Source organism: Primulina eburnea, chromosome 5 (assembly GCF_022965805.1).
Source record: "Primulina eburnea isolate SZY01 chromosome 5, ASM2296580v1, whole genome shotgun sequence".
In the NCBI taxonomy this organism is placed as follows: Eukaryota; Viridiplantae; Streptophyta; class Magnoliopsida; order Lamiales; family Gesneriaceae; genus Primulina; species Primulina eburnea.
In genome coordinates, this window is record NC_133105.1 from 12,211,095 (window position 1) to 12,232,537 (window position 21,443).

The 21,443-nt window shown below is 31.2% G+C and overlaps 1 protein-coding gene, 1 long non-coding RNA gene and 1 pseudogene across 4 annotated transcripts; 2 read left to right on the plus strand and 1 right to left on the minus strand.

The window, feature by feature from the left end:
• Window positions 1-2,383: 2,383 nt before the first annotated feature.
• LOC140831375 (uncharacterized) lies at window positions 2,384-8,096 on the minus strand (annotated as a pseudogene).
• A 564-nt stretch (window positions 8,097-8,660) lies between these two features.
• LOC140833024 (uncharacterized) lies at window positions 8,661-13,078 on the plus strand. Its single transcript, XR_012118223.1, has 3 exons — window positions 8,661-9,152; window positions 9,449-9,509; window positions 12,921-13,078. It is a non-coding gene; the product is annotated as an uncharacterized lncRNA (long non-coding RNA).
• A 606-nt stretch (window positions 13,079-13,684) lies between these two features.
• Window positions 13,685-18,822, plus strand: LOC140833022 (nudix hydrolase 23, chloroplastic). 3 transcript variants are annotated; one of them, XR_012118222.1, is made up of 8 exons: window positions 13,688-14,151; window positions 15,022-15,153; window positions 15,596-15,672; window positions 15,843-15,978; window positions 16,055-16,195; window positions 16,507-16,565; window positions 17,339-17,461; window positions 18,804-18,822. XR_012118222.1 is itself a non-coding variant. In XM_073197390.1 (7 exons), the coding sequence occupies exons 1-7, from the start codon at window positions 13,870-13,872 to the stop codon at window positions 17,397-17,399; spliced, it is 888 nt and encodes a 295-aa protein (XP_073053491.1). In that variant the 5' UTR covers window positions 13,688-13,869; the 3' UTR covers window positions 17,400-17,525. The 3 variants fall into 3 exon arrangements, 2 of the variants coding, with proteins under 2 accessions (XP_073053492.1, XP_073053491.1); XM_073197390.1 differs by lacking the exon at window positions 18,804-18,822 and having other exon boundaries at window positions 17,339-17,525; XM_073197391.1 differs by lacking the exons at window positions 16,055-16,195; window positions 18,804-18,822 and having other exon boundaries at window positions 13,685-14,151; window positions 17,339-17,525.
• The last annotated feature ends 2,621 nt before the right edge of the window (window positions 18,823-21,443 follow it).

Here is a 21,443-nt window from a genome sequence, read left to right on the forward strand (position 1 = left end):
TATATATATATATTTCAATTTTTTAAAAAATAATGACATGCAATTAAAATTCTTTAATTTATTTGTTTTCTTTCTTATGTTATAGAAAAATAAACCTTTGAATGATGTTGATATAAAAAAAGGGGCAAAAATTTGTGTGAGACGGTCTCACGGGTCATATTTGTGAGACGGATCTCTTATTTGGGTCATCCATGAAAAAGTATTACTTTTTATGCTAAGAGTATTACTTTTTATTGTGAATATGGGTAGGGTTGACCCGTCTCACGGATTAAGATCCGTGAGACGGTCTCACATGAGACCTACTCAAAAGAAGGTACTACACAATTCGCATACTATGCATTTTCAATATCAATTTAATATAATAGAAGAAAATTTAAGAAATTTATAATATTATTCTTGCAATTCTACCAGCGCCGCACAAATCAAGTAAGAGCACATTTTAGTTAGATTTTGATTGAGTATAAAGTGAATACACTACAATTTTTTATTTTTGGAAAAGTTGACTCAAATAACGGAAAGCGAGGGTTCATTTCACCCTACCTTGTGAGGCACTGCCCCCATGAGGTAATCAAAGGCTCAGATTTACACACACATACACCTCATGAAGTGATCAAAGGCCTAAATTTAATCACCATGTAAAATCAATGGCTGAGATCCTGTGAGGGCACTGTCCCTACAGGTAGCATCGACATTACCGAAAGCGAGGTGATTATAACATGATTTAAGGTGATAAATACTTTATATATATATATATATATATATATATATATATATATATATATATATATATATATATATATATATAGTTTTGATATGCTGCACACCTACCGTGCACATCTATGTGAGCATCGATAAGGTGTCACTCACCTATTGGATGCACATTTTTCTATATTTCATCACATCAATGGGTGAGTGACATTTCATCGGTGCTCAATTAAGTGTGAACGGTAGGTGTGCAGCATATCAAACTCTATTTATATATAGTTTTGATATGCTGCACACCTACCGTGCACATCTATGTGATCACCGATGAGGTGTCACTCACCATTGATTAAGCAACATATCAAATATCCAATATCATGTTACACATGCAACGCTTATGCATCGATTTTTAATATATAAAAAAAATGTGTCAACTAGTGATTCCTAAAATTTCCTTTACTCCAACAATTTTTTTCAAAATTGTCGTTAAGATTTATTTTCAATATTACATCTATCAAGTCATATTATGGTCTCCCATTAATTTTTACAATTACAATATGACACATATTTTAATGTAAATCAAATCCATTAAAAAAAAACTCTTATTTTAACATAAAATAAATTAATTAAAAAAAACTACACCCACGATTTCTACGCATTGATATATATCAAAAAAAATGATTTAAGATATTTTATTTAGATCACTCGTAAAAAATATTATTTTTATATCGAAAATATAATTTATATTGATAAATATTAACAAGATTGACCCGTTTCACGGGTAGCAGAGAAGAGAGGCCCAGTCCATAATCTATGATCTATCCGTTTTCTTTTCTGTATTATATTATATTTTTAATAATTATTTTTTGAACCCCTATTTTATTATATTTCTCTTGTAAATGATAGGTGTCAGAGCTAGAAAATCAATTATAGGGCAGAAAAATGAGTTTTTTTTAAAATAATTATCAGTAAATATAAATATAAATAAAGTAACGTGGGTACACAAAATAATACTTTATCGTTTTTGCAAGTAATTCTAACAAGGTCATGGCAAGAGAAATATTAATTTAGTACAATATAATTTTTTAAAAAATAAGTTTTTAAAATAAATCGCCCAATAATATGACCGACAATGTAAAGTATCAAAGTTTTCAATTTTTTTATCCATAACATGTTTTACAGCATGTAAAAAAAAAATTATATATATATATACACACACATGATATTATTACTTTAATTATCTTAAAAAAAGTTATAACAATCTCACAAAAGATCTACTCAATAATCTATCTATTTATTACCATTATAAATATATAACTTTTAATTATGAATTTACATGTATATCTTTATAACCATTAAATATATTTTTGTTTCTTCATATATTTATTAATAAAATCAAAAATAAATTGAAGAAAAATGAAATTTAACTTCCATTTTTTGGAATGAAATTTACGCTCTATTTTTGTAAAAAAAAAAAAAAAAAAACTAAATTGTTAATTTCTACAATTATAATACACTTTTATTTAACATAAATCAATTAAAAAAGCTCTTATTTTAATATAAACTAGTATCTAACCCGTGCGATGCACGAGATGAAATTAATTACTATGCTAAATTTTATAGAATTTAAATATAAAAAATAAAAATTCTTATAAATTAGATAATTAAGAAACAAATTTTTTCACATATTATGAAAAATTTCTTTAAATACAACATTTGTCGTTGAATTTTTTTTGCTACTATCATTATCACATATTAAAATTTTTAGATCTTTAGGGTTTGTAACTCTGGATATAGCGACATACAACTGACCATGACTGAAAAATGGTTTTTTCAAAAGAAGTCCTACATGAGATAAGACTGTCATTGACTTTTGTTGATTGTCATTGCATATGATACAATCAAAGGAATTGCCTTCGTTGGAATTTGAAAGGAAGTCTTGAATCAGAAGGAGTCAATGACAATCTTGGAATAATAACTTTATGACCCGCATTAGTTCCGGTTAGAATCTTTCCTTCCAAAACATGGTTTCCAAGTCTTGTCAAAATCAATCTAGTTCCATTGCATAGTCCAAGAGAATGATCTATGTTCCATAGCAACATAACCGGAGTTCCTACCTTTAAGTTTAACTCGTGATTTGGTACTCCAGAACACCTTATTGCATTTAAGAACTCGGGGGTATGCACATCATGGAATAAGTCACTATTTTTATCAGAATGACACGTTGTATCAGAACTCAAATACAATCTTCCCTCTGAATTGTTCATGGAAATCATGTATTCATTTACTGACTGAACGACATCAAGAGTCGGGGCCAATATAGCTCTTTGCTGGAAATATGTTGCATCACTGACATTATTTGGAAACAACGGATATGTGCTCTCAACAATTGTTGCAATAGGATCATTGTAATCTTTCAGCAAAAGCTCATCTGGAATATCAATTGTTGCATAACCTTCATTTGCTTCTCCAATTTTTCCATCTCCTAAATTAGCAATCCAATCCGAAATTTTTTCATTTCAGCATATTCTTGATCAGAACCCAAATTCTGCAGTCTCATGTTTTTCGTCAATCTCAAAACTTTGCAATGTCTCCAAAGATACGATGAATTAATAGTGGCAAGAACAATATCATGTCTACTACCTTTTGGAATAACAGGCAATATTTGTCTAAAATCATCGCCGAAAACAACTGTTTTTCCTCCAAAAGGCATATGAAGGCTTGAAGGATTGACGAATCTCATTATATCTTTCATAATTTTATCCAGAGCTTCAAAACAAAACTTGTGCGTCATTAGAGCCTCATCCCAAATGATAAGTTTAGATTTTACTATAAGTTCTGCAAAAGGACTTCTTTGCTTGATATTGCATGTTGATTCCTCGGTAGGATTAAATGGAATTGAAAAGCGAGAATGAGCAGTTCTTCCATCAGGGAGTAGAAGAGATTCCATACCACTGGATGCCACGTTCAAAACAATTTCTCCATTTGATCTCAAGCATGCAGACAGAGTTTTCCAAATAAATGTTTTTCCAGTACCTCCATATCCATATACAAAGAAAATCCCTCCCGTATTCGAATCAACAACAGTCATAATCGTATTATATACTTGGCGTTGTTGATCGTTCAAATTATTTAGGATATTATGATGTTCTCTGAACAGAACTCTTCTATCAAACCGCATATCATCATGTATTAGGCTATTTCGTGAAGACTGAAAATATTCGTCACTTGGAAATGGCATTGATTGAAATCCACGTAAACTCTTTCCATAGCTTCGCAATAGTTTCTCAATTTCCACCAACGCATGACTTTTAATTTCATCCTCATTCAATTCCAATTCTACAAAAAAAATTAATTTAAAATATATAAATGAGCTTGCAAAAATATAATAAATCATAAAAATACAGTGAAATATTGGTGCATACCTTGATGTTGCAGCAAGTTACGTTGTTTGTATAAAATATCATACGATAAATATGTCCAACAGGACTCCCAAACTACTTCAGGTCGACTGATAGTGTCTGATGACAATAGAGTAGCAAATAATACTCTCAAGGATTGTGCTGAAGCCCAATGACTTGCCTCAACGATGCCATCAATGTACTCCTTATCATCATTCAACAGCCCTAATGCATAGCAAGCATCACGAAATGAATAGTATTGAACGCCGTTGACAATAGATATATCATCATAGCACATGGCACCACGAACTACATTGAGTAGACATCTTAAATAGTACATATCACCACAACCCAGAGGAACATAAAAAATACGTACAATTGAAAATCTCTGTTTTCTAGGAACAAATTCTCGTGTATATCTTTTCCAAACAAACTTCATTGGAAATTCAGCATATGTTAATTCTCTTGCCTCTAGATATTTCTTATTAGCTTCCATCCATGCAAGAAACATGCTTTGATTCACAGTAGGTCGTTCAAGAACAATATCAATTTGATCGATACCAGAAAAAATAATATTTTGTTCATTCGGAAGATGAAAGCTCAAACGCTCAACAGGTGGGTCTCTGTATTGAATCTCAAATCCAAAAATTCTCTAAGCCGCCTCACACGGGGAAATGTATCTGCAGTCATAGTACGTATTGACTTCATCAACAGTTTTTCCAAAATTGTCATTATCCGAGCTTTGATAAAATGATGCAGTCACACGATCATGTCCTTTATTTATATACTTGAACAAATATTTGATCGCTCGAGATTGGTTACGCCATTCGACATTAATATGAGCTCCGTACCGAATAAACAAATAACGATTATGAGGAACAACAAAACTGTTATCTAGATTAACACCATTCTTCATAATTGTTCGTGCATTATCTCTGCGTCTATAGACTGTGTATCCATCATCATCAATTGATGTCACTTCAACAAACTTTTTCGGAAAATTCTTTGTGCAACGACCATCAGACATGCATGGGGATTTCTTTCTTGCCTCTCCACATGGACCGTGCATCATGAGATCACATACTACACCGTAATAAATTGGATCTTCCTTTTCGTCAGGTATTTCTGCACCGTTGATTGCCTCTGGTGTTGGATATTTGTCTTCTTTACAGAGGAAAAGCAAAATATGGGCGTGCGGTAATCCTCGCTTTTGAAATTCAACGGTATATATAACTGCAACAATTTAAGATGAATAATTAGTTATATTTAGTAAAATATTTAAATGTTCTAATATTCATGATAATAATAAATAATATATAGTTGCCAAAATTTAATTATTTTACCTGCCTTAACATTTCCAAAAATTTTATTGTTTCGGAGATCCTTAATCAAGGCATCTAACTTTATTTTAAAAATACTGCAAACAATATCCGGACGGTCTTCACGCTTCAACCCACGTTCCTCGACAAATCTCACAATTTCTGGTCATTTTGGGTTGCATGTAAATGTTATAAACAAATCTGGATAACCGGACCATTTGCATATAGCCATCGCATCTTCATAGTTCTGAATCATATATCTGGCCCCTCCAGTAAATGTAGAAGGCAATATAATACGTTTTCCTTGAGTGGACGGATTTGTTTCACCGCGCAGAAGTGCATCATGAAGACCTTTGTAAATCTCACATCTCAACTGTTTTTGATTCATCCGGATATATTTCAACCTTGAAGATTCAACCATTGTGTACATCGACAACAAATTGTTGAAATAGCCTTCTAGAAGATAAAATAGTTGAACATTCGCAATCCCTATATTGAAGTCGATATGAAAAAAATTCTCTTATACTCACTTTTTTTCTCCGTACAGAACTTGATTTAGATTCTGAGAATGAGATATCTTCTCTATAACCGTCCTCACCATAGGGAAAAATTAGTGGACATTGGAGAGCAAGATATGCAGGATTTAGTTCATTGATACGTTTGAGTTTTCCCGTTTGTGTTTCGACTAAAATATCTCTATCACCTAGAGACTCGTCGAAATCTCCCACAATCAATGCCGCAACTTCAGAAGCAGAAGGAAGATTATATATTCTTCCATCACCACATCTTCTACCAATCAGCTTTAATTTAATATCGGATCGTCGTTCTTCCATCATTATTTCTTTGGTCATCCTACAAAACTTGACCAAAACATTGTTTTCATCTAACATGACCTTCAAATCTGAAATTATCTGGAAATGAAGATAATTTGTGTCGCTGTTTTGTCTGTAAAAATATATTGATGAGGCGTAATTTAATTTAGTTTGTATGAACTGATTCATAAATGACAAAGTAATATAGATATATTTTTTAGATATACCTGACAGCAGAAATCCGATTTGAAATTTCATTTTCTGTGTCGTAAATGTATAGCTGAGCAAACTTAAGGGATATATCTTGACATGGAAGTAAGCTTCCGATTAAATGATAATTTTGACCATGACGTTTAAAAACTCGAGGAGAGCCGCCTTGATTTAGACTTGAATCTATCTTTCCTCCCATCGACGTGAAGCAAAACATGTTATTGTATGATCGGATGTTTTCACAAAAGTGTTTGCTCTTGTCGCTCATTCCATACAATAAATCATGTAATATTTGAGGTGGTTTCTTCAAAAATGGAAGTTGTATTTTTCCTTGGATACAACATAAAGAGTACTTAGGACTCTGAGATTTATTATTTGGACACAACCTCTCTTCATACCAGAACATCGCACTACAAAACTCATATTTGTACGATGTATCGCCTATATCCCAATAATCTATTAATACAGTTTAGGAATCAAACATATATTAGTAAAATAAAAAATTGATATTTGAAAAACAAAATGAAAACATTTTTAAAAAATTTATTTACAAATAGATAGAAACACAAAAATATAATCTTACCGATTGATGGCGCTGAAAAAATTTGTAATTGATTATGACAATCTTGTCGATTCTCTGATATGGTTGTTAAGTTTGTAGGTACTTGAACAGATATGTCAGTTGCAAAACCATTTTAATTATTGGTATAACTAAATAAATATACATAAAATTTAACACACACAGTGAAATTAATTACTATGCTAAATTGAAAAGATTTATAGATGCCACAAAAGAAAATTAATTGTATATGTTTTTATAATGCGTGACATGTCTCTCGATGGAACATGACCAAAAAAATTCATTTGTATTTTATCACAAGATCGAACACAAAAAAAATAAAAAAATACACATTTGATTACAAACAGGACAAAAAATTATTTTTTGTGAATTAAAGTGAGAAACAAACTTCATTTTACCAAACGATGTTTTCACTCTTTGATCGGTCGTAAAAGAAGAGAGATGAAAATTATCATCATTTGTTAGGTCAATTATCGCTGAAAGTTTTTTGGATGAGTTGGAAAATGTCTGAGAAGTAAAATTTACATACAATTGGCTTAATGCACAAGTGCACAAACTAATATTAAAAAGAAATGAAAAACATAAAATATTATCTGGTTGAATCAAAAATATCATATCATTCATGATATCACATAAAAGAGATCTTGATCTTGTAAAAATCATCTTCTTAACTGAATCATCTAAGCTACATCGTTGAGATGTTCTTTGTCTGAAATCCAAATTTTATGTTGACAATACAACAAAATTATAAAGATTAAAAACATATAATCATAATAAAATTATTGATATTTACAAACATGATCATCAAATTTCAATTAAATAAGATAATTATTTTTCGTGATTTTACTAAACTAAAATCGATCCGACTAAATAGTTCAACTTGCCAACTTGATAATTAGGTTGAAAACATATAACCATGATAAAAATTTAAATTTAAAAAACTTAGATATGAATTATTTTTCCAAATAAGATAATTATGTTTCATGTGTTTATAAATTTAAATTTAGTAGTCCGATTGTTTCTAAATGATTAATTAATGAAAATACAAACTTCCACTGTTTTCGTTTTCCATGTCTGAAAATACAAACTTCCACCTTTTTTTTAAGTTTGTAATTTTTTAGGGTTTCTGTGCTCTTGAGAATCAACATTTGTTGACAACATGATTAGTAGTTGGATCGATTTCAAAGATTCTGAAGAGACATGTTGCACATATTTTTCGGAATTCAATAGCTATTCGAAAAGCTATTTTATACATTTTGCATTCGGATTTGAACCTGGAGCTTTGTTTAAAACTATTCCACACTTCAGATCTGAGAAATTATATGATTTCTTTTATTTGTGTTTGATCGATTTTCGGTTTTTTTACGTTTGTAATTTTTTATGGTTTATGTGCTCTTGAGAATAAACATTTGTTGACAACATGATTAGTAGTTGGATCAAAATTTGTAATTTTTTACGGTTTCAATGATTTTTTTATGTAAATGGATCGATTTCATTTAGATCTAAACATGGAGCTTTATTTAAAGCTAGTCCACACTTCAGATCTGAGAAATCATATGATTTCTTTTATGTTTTTTTAACTAATCGGTTTTATTTTGATTAAAAGATATGTTATACATTTTTCATTCAGATATGAATCTGGAGCTTTGTTTATAAAGCTATTCCACACTTCAGATATGAGAAATTATATGATTTATTTTATTTGTGTTGGAACAATTTTCGGTTTTTTACATTTGTAATTTTTCAGGGTTTATGTACTCTTGAGAATAAAAATTTGTTGACAACATGATTAGTAGTTGGATCAACATTTGTTATTTTTTTACGGTTTCAATGATTTATTTTATGTTGTTGGATCGATTTCGTTTTTTTTTACTAAAAGCTATTTTATACATTTTTCATTTAGATCTAAACCTGGAGCTTTATTTATAGGTAGTCCACACTTCAGATCTAAGAAATCACATGATTTCTTTTATGTTTTTTAACTAATCGGTTTTATTTTGATTAAAAGATATGTTATACATTTTTCATTCAGATCTGAACCTGGAGCTTTGTTTATAAAGCTATTCCACACTTCAGATCTGAACATATCTTTTTCGGATACAACAATCTCAAATCCACTTATATCTCGGTGACTATCTCTTGATATTTTTTTAAAAAAGTTTTTACATATAAAATAAACCTATATAAAATTTTTATTCAGATAGATTAAGGAAAAGTCTCGTGCATTGATGTTCTCTTATTTTTTGACTTTTTGAATATAATAATCAATTTTTATACATATTATATTCCCATTATATTTCTTTATTAATCTTTGTTCATATTGTACATACATTTTGAAAGAGTCGGTATGATTTAAATTTATATTTTGGCAGTTGTTAAACATGGAAAATGTAAAAATCTCGTTTTTTATATATATTTTTGCAGTTTCTAACCTCAGCGGTAAAGAAAACATTTGGATTATTTCCACACAACAGAGAAATATAAGGTAACTTTCCTGACCATAATTTATATCTAATATAAAGTCAGAGACCAATACATGAGAAACACCGTTTGTTTGTGTATTATTCTTGGTGCACTTGTTATTGATAACCGTAGATGTTGTCAACCTTTTCATTTTGTATTTGAGTTTTTATGATGTGTTTCTGTAATATGGTAGAGTCTAAACTTCTCTCGTTGTGTCCCGAAAATCTGTCAAAAAACATATAAAATTAAGATTTGATATGTAAACTTATTCCATTCAAAAAGTAGTTTCAAGATACAAAATTGAAATACATACCGTTTATCTTGAGCTTCTGAGAATTTGTTTTTCTACTTGTAACTTGTAAGAGTAAAAGTTACTTTATAGGAGCTTTTTTTGAAAAATGGTGCTCGTGCTTGGGGTTTGTGCATATGTGGTTGGCTTGTGTAAATATTTTAACATTGGGTTGTGTTTATTCTTTCTTCAATGTATTGAATCTCTAAATAATTTAATGAGATAATTATAATTATTTTCATAGTAGTTTATTTTTTAATCTGTAATTATTGATTTCTTTGTTAACCCAAATAAAACCTAAGTCCATTTTACAAACGTTCCAGTTAAAATTATCTGCCGAAATATTTTTTCGATTTCAACTAATAATTGTTATATTGAATGTATGATTATTTTTAATGTTCACTTCAAACTCTTAAAAATCTAATGAGATAATTATTTATAGTATTTCTATATTTTATGGCTTTAAATATTATATAAGAACTTAATTAATTAGCCAAAATAAATTAGTTGTCAAAATCTCAACTTTCGTAATATTAGTTTTCAGAATTCTTATACATGTACCATTCAATATTGGTTGTATGATCAATTGTAAAATAATTTTTTTGTTTTAACTCCCTTAAAAAATTTTGTTAGAATAATTTTTTAAGTTTTTGTTCCGTTGTATTATACTTACTTGTATGCCCATAGATTGTTTTGTGCATAGACATAATAATGGTGATGTTGGAATTGGGTATATGTTCTTTCGTTAAAATATAAAATCAAATGAAACTATTAAAAAGCAAATTCTTATAAAGACAATAATCCAACAACCAACATAGCTGTGAAACATATCATGAAGAAAAAGAAAGCATAACGATAACTTGAGATAGAAGATCCGAACCACAGTGCTCTTCATTCACCGAAGCAACTCTAAAATAAGTTAAAATACATAATTTAATCTTTCTCTTGCTTGATTGCTGATTTCATTTTTTTGTCGGGAGCTGTTGAAGAGAATTCATCGATTAGAGATCTCTTCAATATTGAATCATTGAAAACATCGCTTGAAATGATGGCCTTGCTGTTGATTTCAGAAGAGTTGTTATTTCATCTTCAGATGAACAAATCTATAATTTTTAAAAATTAACAGTGAGAATTTTGATGTTATGAAATGATTTAAACTTGAATCTTTACCTCCTTTATGTCTCCAATATCTTCACTTTTTAATTTTGAAAAAACGTCAGATTCCTGTAAAACAATAAATATAATGCTGCATGTATTAGAATCTAGATGTCTCTTGAAAAATATAAATTCTGACATGTTTAAAGAAAAAAATCAATTTACCTGACTTTCAAAAGTTTCTCCACAATATTTTTCAATGGCAGTGGGGTCTACAGTGACTTTCATGACAGTATAGGTTCCAAAAAAACCATAAATCTGATTTGGTCGTACTTGTACTATAAAAAGAACTTTTCAATCCACTAGATCCTCAATTTCTTTAGGGATTTTTTCTAAATTTGATAGCTGAAATGTAAAATAAATTTAGCATAAATTGTGTTATATCAAAACAAAAGTAAAAAATAAATATACAAAAACCTCTTCTTTGACATCATTCCTCAAATCTAGTGTTGTCTTCCCTATAAGTCCAACACATTCTCGATCCCAAAGTAAGAAAACAGCGTTTTCAGTGTTGTCAACAACTCGAAGATGAATCTTAAACCTTTTTATCAAAAAATGAACAGTAATCATCAAAGAATATATTCGGTAAAAAAATAATTTAATTGAAAATTATTGATCAAACCTTAAATTTTCAGTCACATCAAAACAATCGCAGCTTTCACAATAAAATTTATCACCCACTGGTGTCATTTTCTTGGGACATTTCTTACATGATAAATATGACCATTCACGAGAAGATTCAACACCTACAATTTTTGCGAAAAACCAAAAACTTCCGACCTAAAAAATTACATGGAAAATGATATTAAATTTAAAATTTATCATACAAAATTTTTATTTTGTAATGAGTATATTTATGACATTTTCTTACCTGATTATCTTCAAAAATTTGTTCTATACTTCGAATATTATTTTTGGAAAGCTCCTCTAAAATTGTGTTAGTTGATGCCAATGAAGCCAATGAAATGGTGCTGATTGTTTTTGGTGTATTGATTTCGTTGACCGACCTAAATGCATATCAAATTAGTTAATTTCCTCGTAGATCTATTTATATTTTTTGTTTTATTTAATACGTAATAAAAAATAATTAAAAGTAAATTAAAAAGAATGGAGAAATACCTTTTTCGGAATTTAGCAATTTCATCCAAATCTCCATTGACTATCAAGTTTGTGATATGATATACATTTGATACCCGTATTTCACCTCGAAATTTTTTTGCTCGACACATTTGAAGAATAACAATCACAGGTTCCTCACCCATATTTTTCATATTGGCTGTCATTTTATCAGCAAAATATCCCCATAAAGTGCATGGTAACCTATTATTCCTGAATAAAATGGACATATTAGATGGTTATTGAAAAATGTGTAAATATGCAAATTATTTTATTGATATTTACTCTGTGTCTTCTAAAACAATGTCAATAAGCTTTCGCGGACGTCCCTCGATTTCTTTGTTTTGTGAGGAATCTATTGCCACCAATCGTCCAATTACATCTATCCAAAAAAATTCATAAGTGTAAGAAAATAATATTAATTAAAATGCTCATGAAAATGAAACTATAAATTGCCATACCAAAAAAGGTTGTCTCATCCGTTACATCAGATGCAGTTGATAGAGCAGGAAATGACTTGAATTCATACATCAAATTGGGAAATGTATCTTCAAAAATTTGATAGACATTAGTGTTTGCAATAAAAATAATTTTGTATTTGTTCTTTGTGGTCTTGAACATCATTCCATTTTCTGCAACTACCATATTTTTTATGGCAAAAACATGCCCTTCCCTGAGAATTGGTTTCATCCTTTGCATCACCCCATTCTTTTTAATACTAGCATGTATGCGTGAACCCTGTCATATATGAGAAATTTTCATAATAGCTAATATAGAATAATTTAAATTGATGTCAAATAGGGAAATAAATATGCTTACTTCTCGATCATGAAAGATATATTCTAAACTATATGAATCCTTTTTGAAATACAGGTACTTCATAGCTTCGAACCAATCTGAGTTTAAGGCACCATTGTGTCTTTGTAGGGTTCACCTCAGAGATGGAGCTGAACAATGGAGACATTTTGAGATTTGAGAATCGTGATATTGATTTTGACAGAATATGTAAAAATGACTAATATTTTATCAAATATTTAATAAGGCTAAGGCAGCCCAAACGACTGGAGTTAAGACGGCTTGTCCTAAGTTATTGATTTATTATTGAAAAACGATATTTTGTCGGACTTAATTTATTTGACAATGGGAAGACAAATCATTTACTCTGAATCATAAAGGCTGAAGTCAGTGGTTTGAACAGAAATTAATAAATTAGAATCTCTCACTTTATTTCTTTTTTTAACTAATCATTTTGACGGGATATTTCTATATTTGGCAGAAACTGTGCTTTTATATATAGATAGATTAAATTAATTAAAAAAAAGACTACACCCACGGTTTGGATACATTAATATATATCATAAAAAATTTTGTGAGACGATCTAATAAATCAATTTTATAAGACAAATTTTTTATTTAAATCACTTGTTATTTTTTATACTAAAATATTACTTATTATACTAAATATTAATTGGATACATAATATATAAATCATTAAAAAAATTTATAAGATGATATTATAAGTTAATTTTATGAGACATATATTTTATTTAAATCACAAATAAAAAAAATATATTATTTATTAAATTAAATATTAATAAAATTGAGCCATGGCACAGAAAAAAAAGAGAGAGAGAGTTGTGTCCTTATTGAAAATGGCTACAGGTCAGAGCCCGAGTTTTATGATTTATGGCCAGTGACCCTTGTTCAATCGTATCGCCATCCCCAATTCTCATTTTGCCCCAGTTAAAATTTCCCACTCAATCTCATCTATGCTCGGTAGCTGCACCGGTAGTCAATTTAGTTCATATATTAATTAGTGATCATGCTTAAAGCAATACAGATTCTTGGTTCATCTTCTTCCGGATGTTTTTCCCTTTCCCACAGGTTGAAGAAGCCCCCACATTCGAATTGTGGCGTCTCTTTCATTTCAAGAAAACCCACGAAAACCACTCTTTTTTCATTTTCACAACTGTCGGAAACGAATTTCTTGTCTTTTCAAATTCGCAAAGGTCGCAACTTTAGAGCTTTCCAGATGTCCCACATACGTTCTGAGTCAAGTCCGGATGGAGTTTCATCTTCTGCATCTCTTGTGCTTCAGTCAACTGTGAGTGCTTCTTCTTTTGTTTGTTTTATGGTTTTAATTTCTTAATTAAACCATTCTTTAAAAGAATTGATTCATTAGGGCACTTTTTTAGGATGAGTATATTCTTGTTTATTCAGTTGGGTACTGGTGCTTTGTTGCGTGTGCTTAAAAGGTTTACGGTGGTTGCGCATTCTAAATGGCTGCTGCCTCTTTGTAAATGCGTTGCTGAATAACCAGTCTAGATTGGATTGAGATTTTCTCCCTTGGAGATTATTTTGAACTTAAATTAGTCAATTTGCTGTGTCATTCAAACCTTAATTTTTCGAATTGCCCCTAAAGTTTTCAAATAATGATGGAATACCCTCTCCATAAACTGACTAGGGCTATTTTTCTTTTGACATACAATCACTGATAAAACTGTGTACGTAAAGATCTTAAATCTGACCATGCCAGAGAAGCTGCTATTGGATGACATTATCTGTGTCGTTGAAGTTCTTACTATAAATTATCCAAGAAATAATTAGGTCTTCTCTTGTTGACGTGATCTTGTATACACGAAGATTACATTTTCCTTCTAAGTCTGCCGATGCATTTTCTCCCTAAACATTTTATGTTTGTCATCAATAGCTGCAGTACAGATTGGTGTGTAAATACTCTGACGAAACTATGGAATTTTAAGTATATGAATGGATTTCCATCTTTTTTGTTAGGAGTATGTTTCTTTGGACGTGCTTTTCTCGCTAATTTTTTGTTGCGTTCAATGTTACGTGTGTTGGATTGAATTTTACTCTTGGTCATTCTGTCAAGTGCATGTGTGGGTTGAATTCCATCTTGTGCTGATGGTCTTTCCTTAATTTTCCTTTCAATTCGTAACTTGGTATTACTTTGCAGGGCAGTAATAGGAAGATTAATTTCTGCCAGTCATGTGGTGGCCCAACAAAGCACGAGATACCTGATGGAGAGGAGAAGATGAGAGCCATTTGCACTCTGTGTGGAAAGATTGCTTATGAGAACCCGAAAATGGTGAGATTTTCAGTGATAGTCGAAAACTATTTGCAGTGCTAGATGAAAGCTATTTGCATTACAAGCATTTTGTGATCAGTTGATTGTGTTATTGCTCAACAAGAGGCTCTTCCAGAGTTTGTTCTTTTTCATTGGGGATTTTGGTTTAGTGTACATTCTCACTTTTCCTTGTACGCAGAGGAAGTTATAACCTCATTGATGTTTGAAGTGGTTATTTTTTACAGTGTTTTGCACAACCAAAATTGGTTTACTGGTGAAAAGTTCTGCAAAATATTGTTATTTTCGGAATATATGAACTTGACGCATATTGTTTTGTCGGCGACAAGTGTATGATGCTTTCCAATTTTTTAGCTGTTTCAATATCTGCTTGTAAATAGATAGAAAAACTACTGCTGAGATTTCCAACAGTAGTATTATATCACCGTGTGATGTGGGTGAACAGGTTGTGGGTTGCCTCATTGAGCATGAAAACAAAATACTATTATGCAAGCGAAAGATCCATCCATCATATGGTCTTTGGTAAGCATTTAATCATTTGGCATTTCCCTAGAAAAATAATCATCTCAACAGTCCTGTTGTTTACTATTTTCATAGGCTGCACATTCTATTTTCTGTAAGACGGTGTTTATTCTGTATACACCATTTTTTAGTCCTCTTTTTTTTTCCCCCTAATTTGCTACAAAATACAGGACTCTTCCAGCTGGTTACATGGAAATCGGGGAGTCTGCAGCGGAAGGAGCAATTAGGGAAACGTGGGAAGAGGCAAATGCTGAAGTAGAAGTTTTATCACCATTTGCTCAGTTGGATATACCTCTTATTGGCCAAGTAAGAAGAAATATTTTAATCTAGTTTTATTAGCAGTTGGCATTTTCATTTATTCAATTCTTTTTGCATGGAACAGACTTACATTATTTTTTTAGCCAAGTTGAAGAGACCTAGCTTTTCACCGGGTCCAGAATCATCAGAATGTCAACTATTCACGATTGAGGATATTCCTTTTGATTCTTTGTCATTCTCATCTATGCTGGTCACTTTAAAATTGGTAGCTTTATATTTCAAATGCTGAGCCAATTATCTCGGGGTGCGTTTGGATGAAAGAATTTCAAATCAATTTTTAAATTCATTGTATCTGTTTCGGATACTTTTGGATTTGGTGAATTTCAAATCCTTTCATATGGTCTAAGTCTTTGTTTCAAACAATATGATGGATTCCAAATCTTTCCAGATTGGAGTAATCTGAAACTCCATTTTCAAATAGTCAGGTCAAACATATCATTCAATCCAAACGCAACCGTAGTTCATATTATTTCCTTAAACTGACTTGGGGTCTTTGTTTCTGCATTGTGGTTGTAGTATATTGAAGATAGAAAAGTTGGAAGAATGGGGTTTCACTATGGCATTATTAACAAGAGGTAATATATATTTACCAATTTATTAGAGAGAAGTATGTGACGTGGCCTTACTTTTCCTATTGAGAGATAGTTGGGCAATAAGATTCTTTTTAGCATGCATCTCTCCTCGGGTGTTTCTTGAACCATGTTCCCTGACTGAAGTTGAGGGGAAAGCACTGCTCTTGGTGGTTTAAAAAGTCATGAAGAATGTTGCAGCAGCCTAAGTTTTATGCTTATCGAAAAATCCTATTTTGAATTGAATTGTGTGGAGAAAGATTTTGGTAAACAATTAACAATTTTACATCTGTTTAGAAGGAGGCAGGTTGAGTATTATTGCATGAGGAAAGAGTTCTAACATCAATTTGCTCTCAAACTACTTATGCCTATTTTTTATTATGTAAACACAATCACATTCACTGTCTCACATATTCTTTTTGTTTCACGGATTAAACCCTTGCGATAGATTCGTTCCTGCATGCAATGACAAGAATACACCAACTAAGGTATTTCTCTGAGGAAGAAGAGGAAAGAAACAAGTAACTGTGACTGAATTGAACAGCTAGAAATGGCATTTATTTCAGTTAAAAAGCGATGAGAGAAAAATATCCATGCTATGCACTGCTTGGGTACTGAAATATGTGTATTCATGGTTAGGAGCCTGATATCCCTTTGAAACGCGAGTCTTGTGTGTCCCTTTGTCTGGCCAAATCTAAATTTTTGAATACGAATTAGGTCGTTGAAGTGATTGAAATTCTCTGAAGTAAAGTCAGAATGATTTTGTTGGTTTTTGGCAGGCCTGGGACAAGTCCTTCAGATATACATGCCTACACTCTCCATCACCATTTGCGATCTTGATTTCTAGGAGAATGATATGATAACCATACGCTTACTTGTTTGTCTCTGTACCTGCTATATAGGTTAGCTCTCTTGTGAACCATGTATTTTACACCTTATAATGGAAAAGCTTCGAGATTTCTTTTATTGTCTGACTGGATTTAATTGCTAGTATTTTTATGGTAGTCATGCATGTTTCCTATTCTACAGATATATGCATTTTATATCATGTTCATGAAACCAACCAAACTGATTTAATTTTAAATTTGATGCAGTTTTTAATTTTAAAAAAATCGATTAAATCGGTGGTTTATACAGATAGATTTTGGTTTTTTTTTATTATTAAAAAACAAGTAACCGCCGAATAAACCAAATTTTTAAATGAAATTCAATTTATATTAGGTTTTTTATATATATATAAAATTTGTAGTTTTTATATTTTTTTCTAGTATTTAGTGAAAAATTTGGCCATATGGTATGATTGGAAAAATTCCAACTATTTGGATTTGGATTTGGATAATTTTGTTGGGTTTGTTCAATTTTGACAGAATGCCCACCAATCAATCAAAATCGAACTGGCCGAACCAAAACGAACGGTAACGTGCCCAAATTTTCGTTTAAAGCTCAAATAAATGGTTATTTTTTATTGGCATATGAAATAACCAAATTTTAGGGAAAAAAATTAAAATTTTATATTTCAAAGAAACCTAGTATAAAATTGAATTCAATAAAAATGTATTATTGCTAAAAAATTAGTTTATTTGGTTTAGCAATTTCTTTTAAAAATAACCAAAATCGAATCGACTAAGACAATGTAATCGATTTTTATAAAAATAAAAACCAAATTTAGGAATTAAAAATAGGGTAGAGTTGGTTATCTTGGCTTAGTAGAAACTTTGTTTACCCCTAATTTCGCTAATGTATTATAATTTTTATTAAAATTAATGTAATTAAAGATTAATTTAGAATATTATGTTAATATATTCTTTTGAAAGCCCCAATTAAGTTAGGCAAAAACTTGTGTGAGACGGTCTCATGGGTCGTATTTGTGAGACGAATATCTTATTTGGGTCACCCGTGAAAAAATATTATTTTTCATTGTGAATATGGATAGCGTTGACCCGTCTCACAGATTATGATTCGTGAGATGGACTCACATGAGATCAACTCATTAAGTTAATATAAACTGCATCTTGCTGTTCTATCCAAATAAGAAGGGAAAACACCACAACAATATGGAGATCAAGGAGTCGAATTTCAACTCATGAAAACATATTTTGGAGATGGGTGAAAAATTAAATCTCTGCAAGCAAGAAATTGAATAATTGTAACAATTAATATATAGTACTTACTACTGCAACCAATACTATAAATATATTATAAATAGCTAATAAATCAGATGGAATATAATACTAATTAATGAAGGTGGTAGTTTCCAAGAACGAAGTTTGATGAAGGTCTTGCATGAAAATTCCATCAAACTCGGCGAAATCACCTAAGAAATCACCCCCTGAGAATGAATCTGCTGCAGCACTACCTGTCCAAATCTCTCGATCTTCTCCTTTCAGCGTGTTGTTTGCATTAGGCTTAGGTGATCGGATGACGGTAGTCTTCTTTTCGGATGTGGGTTTTCCTGTTAACCTTTGGACCAGCTCCCTAAAGTTCGTAGCATCTGTCTTGATGATCTCTGGTGCAAATATGTGGATTATTCGGATTTTGGGTTTCAGTTTGGATATAGTATGTGATTTCCTGTTTAACATTGGAACCATCTGTTTTGCGCTAAATCTTTGTTTCTGATCATCATGAAGAATCACCCCCGTCCATATTTGTGTTCAACTCAAGAATATTGAAATCCAATTTCTAATTTACTAGTAGTGCATGGGATGGTGTATATATATATATATATATATATATATATACACACACATATGTATATATATCTGTGTTTTTGTGAGTTTAGAAGGTGGATGGAGTAGTTGTTGTGTTATATATTTAGTTTTTTGGGGATGGATGGATGTATGTGAGCATGCCAGGTGGAATATAATTTAATTTACAAAAAGGGTTTGTTTCATTTATCTGTATATGATATGATCAGAGAACAACTGGAAATTTATAATTGAGAAATAGAAAAACTAAGTACTTTGTTTGTTGAGGCAAGGAGTGGATGAATCCATCTGACATATTATATAACAATTCAATGGTCCCCCCAAATCTCTGATATATATATTCTTCACAATCATATAGATTCTTCGCTCTCCCGTGCATCTTTTTAATCATTTATGTACATATTTTATAAGATGGGAATTTGACCTTAATTAAAACTCAAAAATTAGATAAAAAAGAGATAGTAGTCCAATATTATTTTATATATACAACTTTCAATTATTTAATTTAGTCGATGTGAAAGATTTAGTATATCCATATAATGTACAAGAATGAATATATAGAACGGGAAATTTTTTTAACTAGAGGTGTTATGCATTTTAGCGAAAATTCCACTGGTGAAGATGAAATGTAGTTGGGTTATTTGCTTGGTGGAGCTATCAAATCAAAATCCCATCCAAAAATGAAAAATTTCACAGTCTAACTTATAATTCCAATCATAAACGTGTATTTATTGTAAATTAATTAATTTATTATTTTTAGTTGAACGAGTCAGCCAATTTTGATTAAATATTTAAGCAAGCCGAGGGATGAGCACGTGGATGTCAGAAAAGCGTATCATGATTCAGCCCGTCAGCATCTCACACCATGCTCGTGCGCCGGCTGGGCCGACCCACCCAAACACGGGGTGACGCCATGTGGCGAAGGACTGCGCCAAGCTAGACTGTTTCCACACATATATGCCCCTAATTTCCTTTTTAAATGCATATATTTCTAATCCGAGTTTAATTTATTTCTTCTCTTATATTTATGAATAGAGAAATTATATGTTGACAAGAAATTACTTTATTACTTTATTTGTTAACCATTATTAAATAAGATCTTTCGTGAGATGTTTTCACTGATTTATTTTTGTGAGACAAGTTGAAGGACTGGTTCTAATACCTGTGAAAGTGCTTCAAACACAATATTCTTCACGAGCTTCAATAGCTTGTGTTCTAATAACGTAGCACCGATAAATTAGATCGAGTTTGGTTTTAAAACAAGCGGAAAATACTCGAAATAATCATTCGTTAAGAAAACTGACTAATTTGAGAGCCTTTTAACTTGTGTAAACTGAATGACTGAAATAAGAGGGATCAGTTCTTGCATTTATCAGTTCAATTATGGTAAGAACTGAACTGATAACATCTTGAACTGATCAAATCAGTTTGAAAACTATATTTAAACAGTTAAGTACACAAGATATGTTTATGAATGTTCGGATACTTCAACTTCTCCTATGTAACCCCTTCTACCATCTCGGTTAGGATCCACTAGAAAACTTTGATTCATGCAGCACCTTGTACAAACCAACTCAGCTTAGGACTTACAGCACTGCCTAACTGAACTCCTAGCATAGACTGAAGGCAGCAGCTTTCAACCAACACTTGTTTAACGTCTATGTGTTAAAGAATACATACATAAGTTTAATGTCTTTTTGTAAGACTCACTCAACTATTCAGTAAGCTCAATTTTCTGTATATGTGAGTGATGGTGTGTGTGTGTGTGAGAACTGATCTTATGAATACAACACGCAATTCTTCTCACAAACTGAGAATTTTCCTTCTAGACTAAGCTGTTGGCATGCCCTATTTTTCTTTTCTTTTCTGATCTTCACACAATTGTTTGTCGATGGTCTTAATATTGTATTTAAAGATGCTTCGTGACCGTACATCAAGACTCATCAAATATGCTCATTGCAGTTGAATTCGTTCCTCGATATTTGTGACTTGTCCTTTCTGACAGTCATTCTGAAACATCTTGACTTTAAGCTCTGCTGCAACGTCCATTATTGTCCTTTCACTGGACATTTGCTTTCTTTAATTCGCACAGCTGGATTCCACTTAGATAAGCTTGTCGTGTTCTACAAACTCGTCGGCTCCTAGCTGATGTTCTGAACTGGCCAGTTGAACTGTTCTT

Bases quoted from the DNA above. Each gene is read 5' to 3' on its own strand.
- LOC140833022 (XM_073197390.1), top strand. From the start codon at position 13,870: ATGCTTAAAGCAATACAGATTCTTGGTTCATCTTCTTCCGGATGTTTT. The intron at 15,673-15,842 runs GTAAGCATTTAA...TACAAAATACAG, and splicing joins CATCCATCATATGGTCTTTG to GACTCTTCCAGCTGGTTACA. The intron at 16,566-17,338 runs GTAATATATATT...GGTTTTTGGCAG, and splicing joins TATGGCATTATTAACAAGAG to GCCTGGGACAAGTCCTTCAG.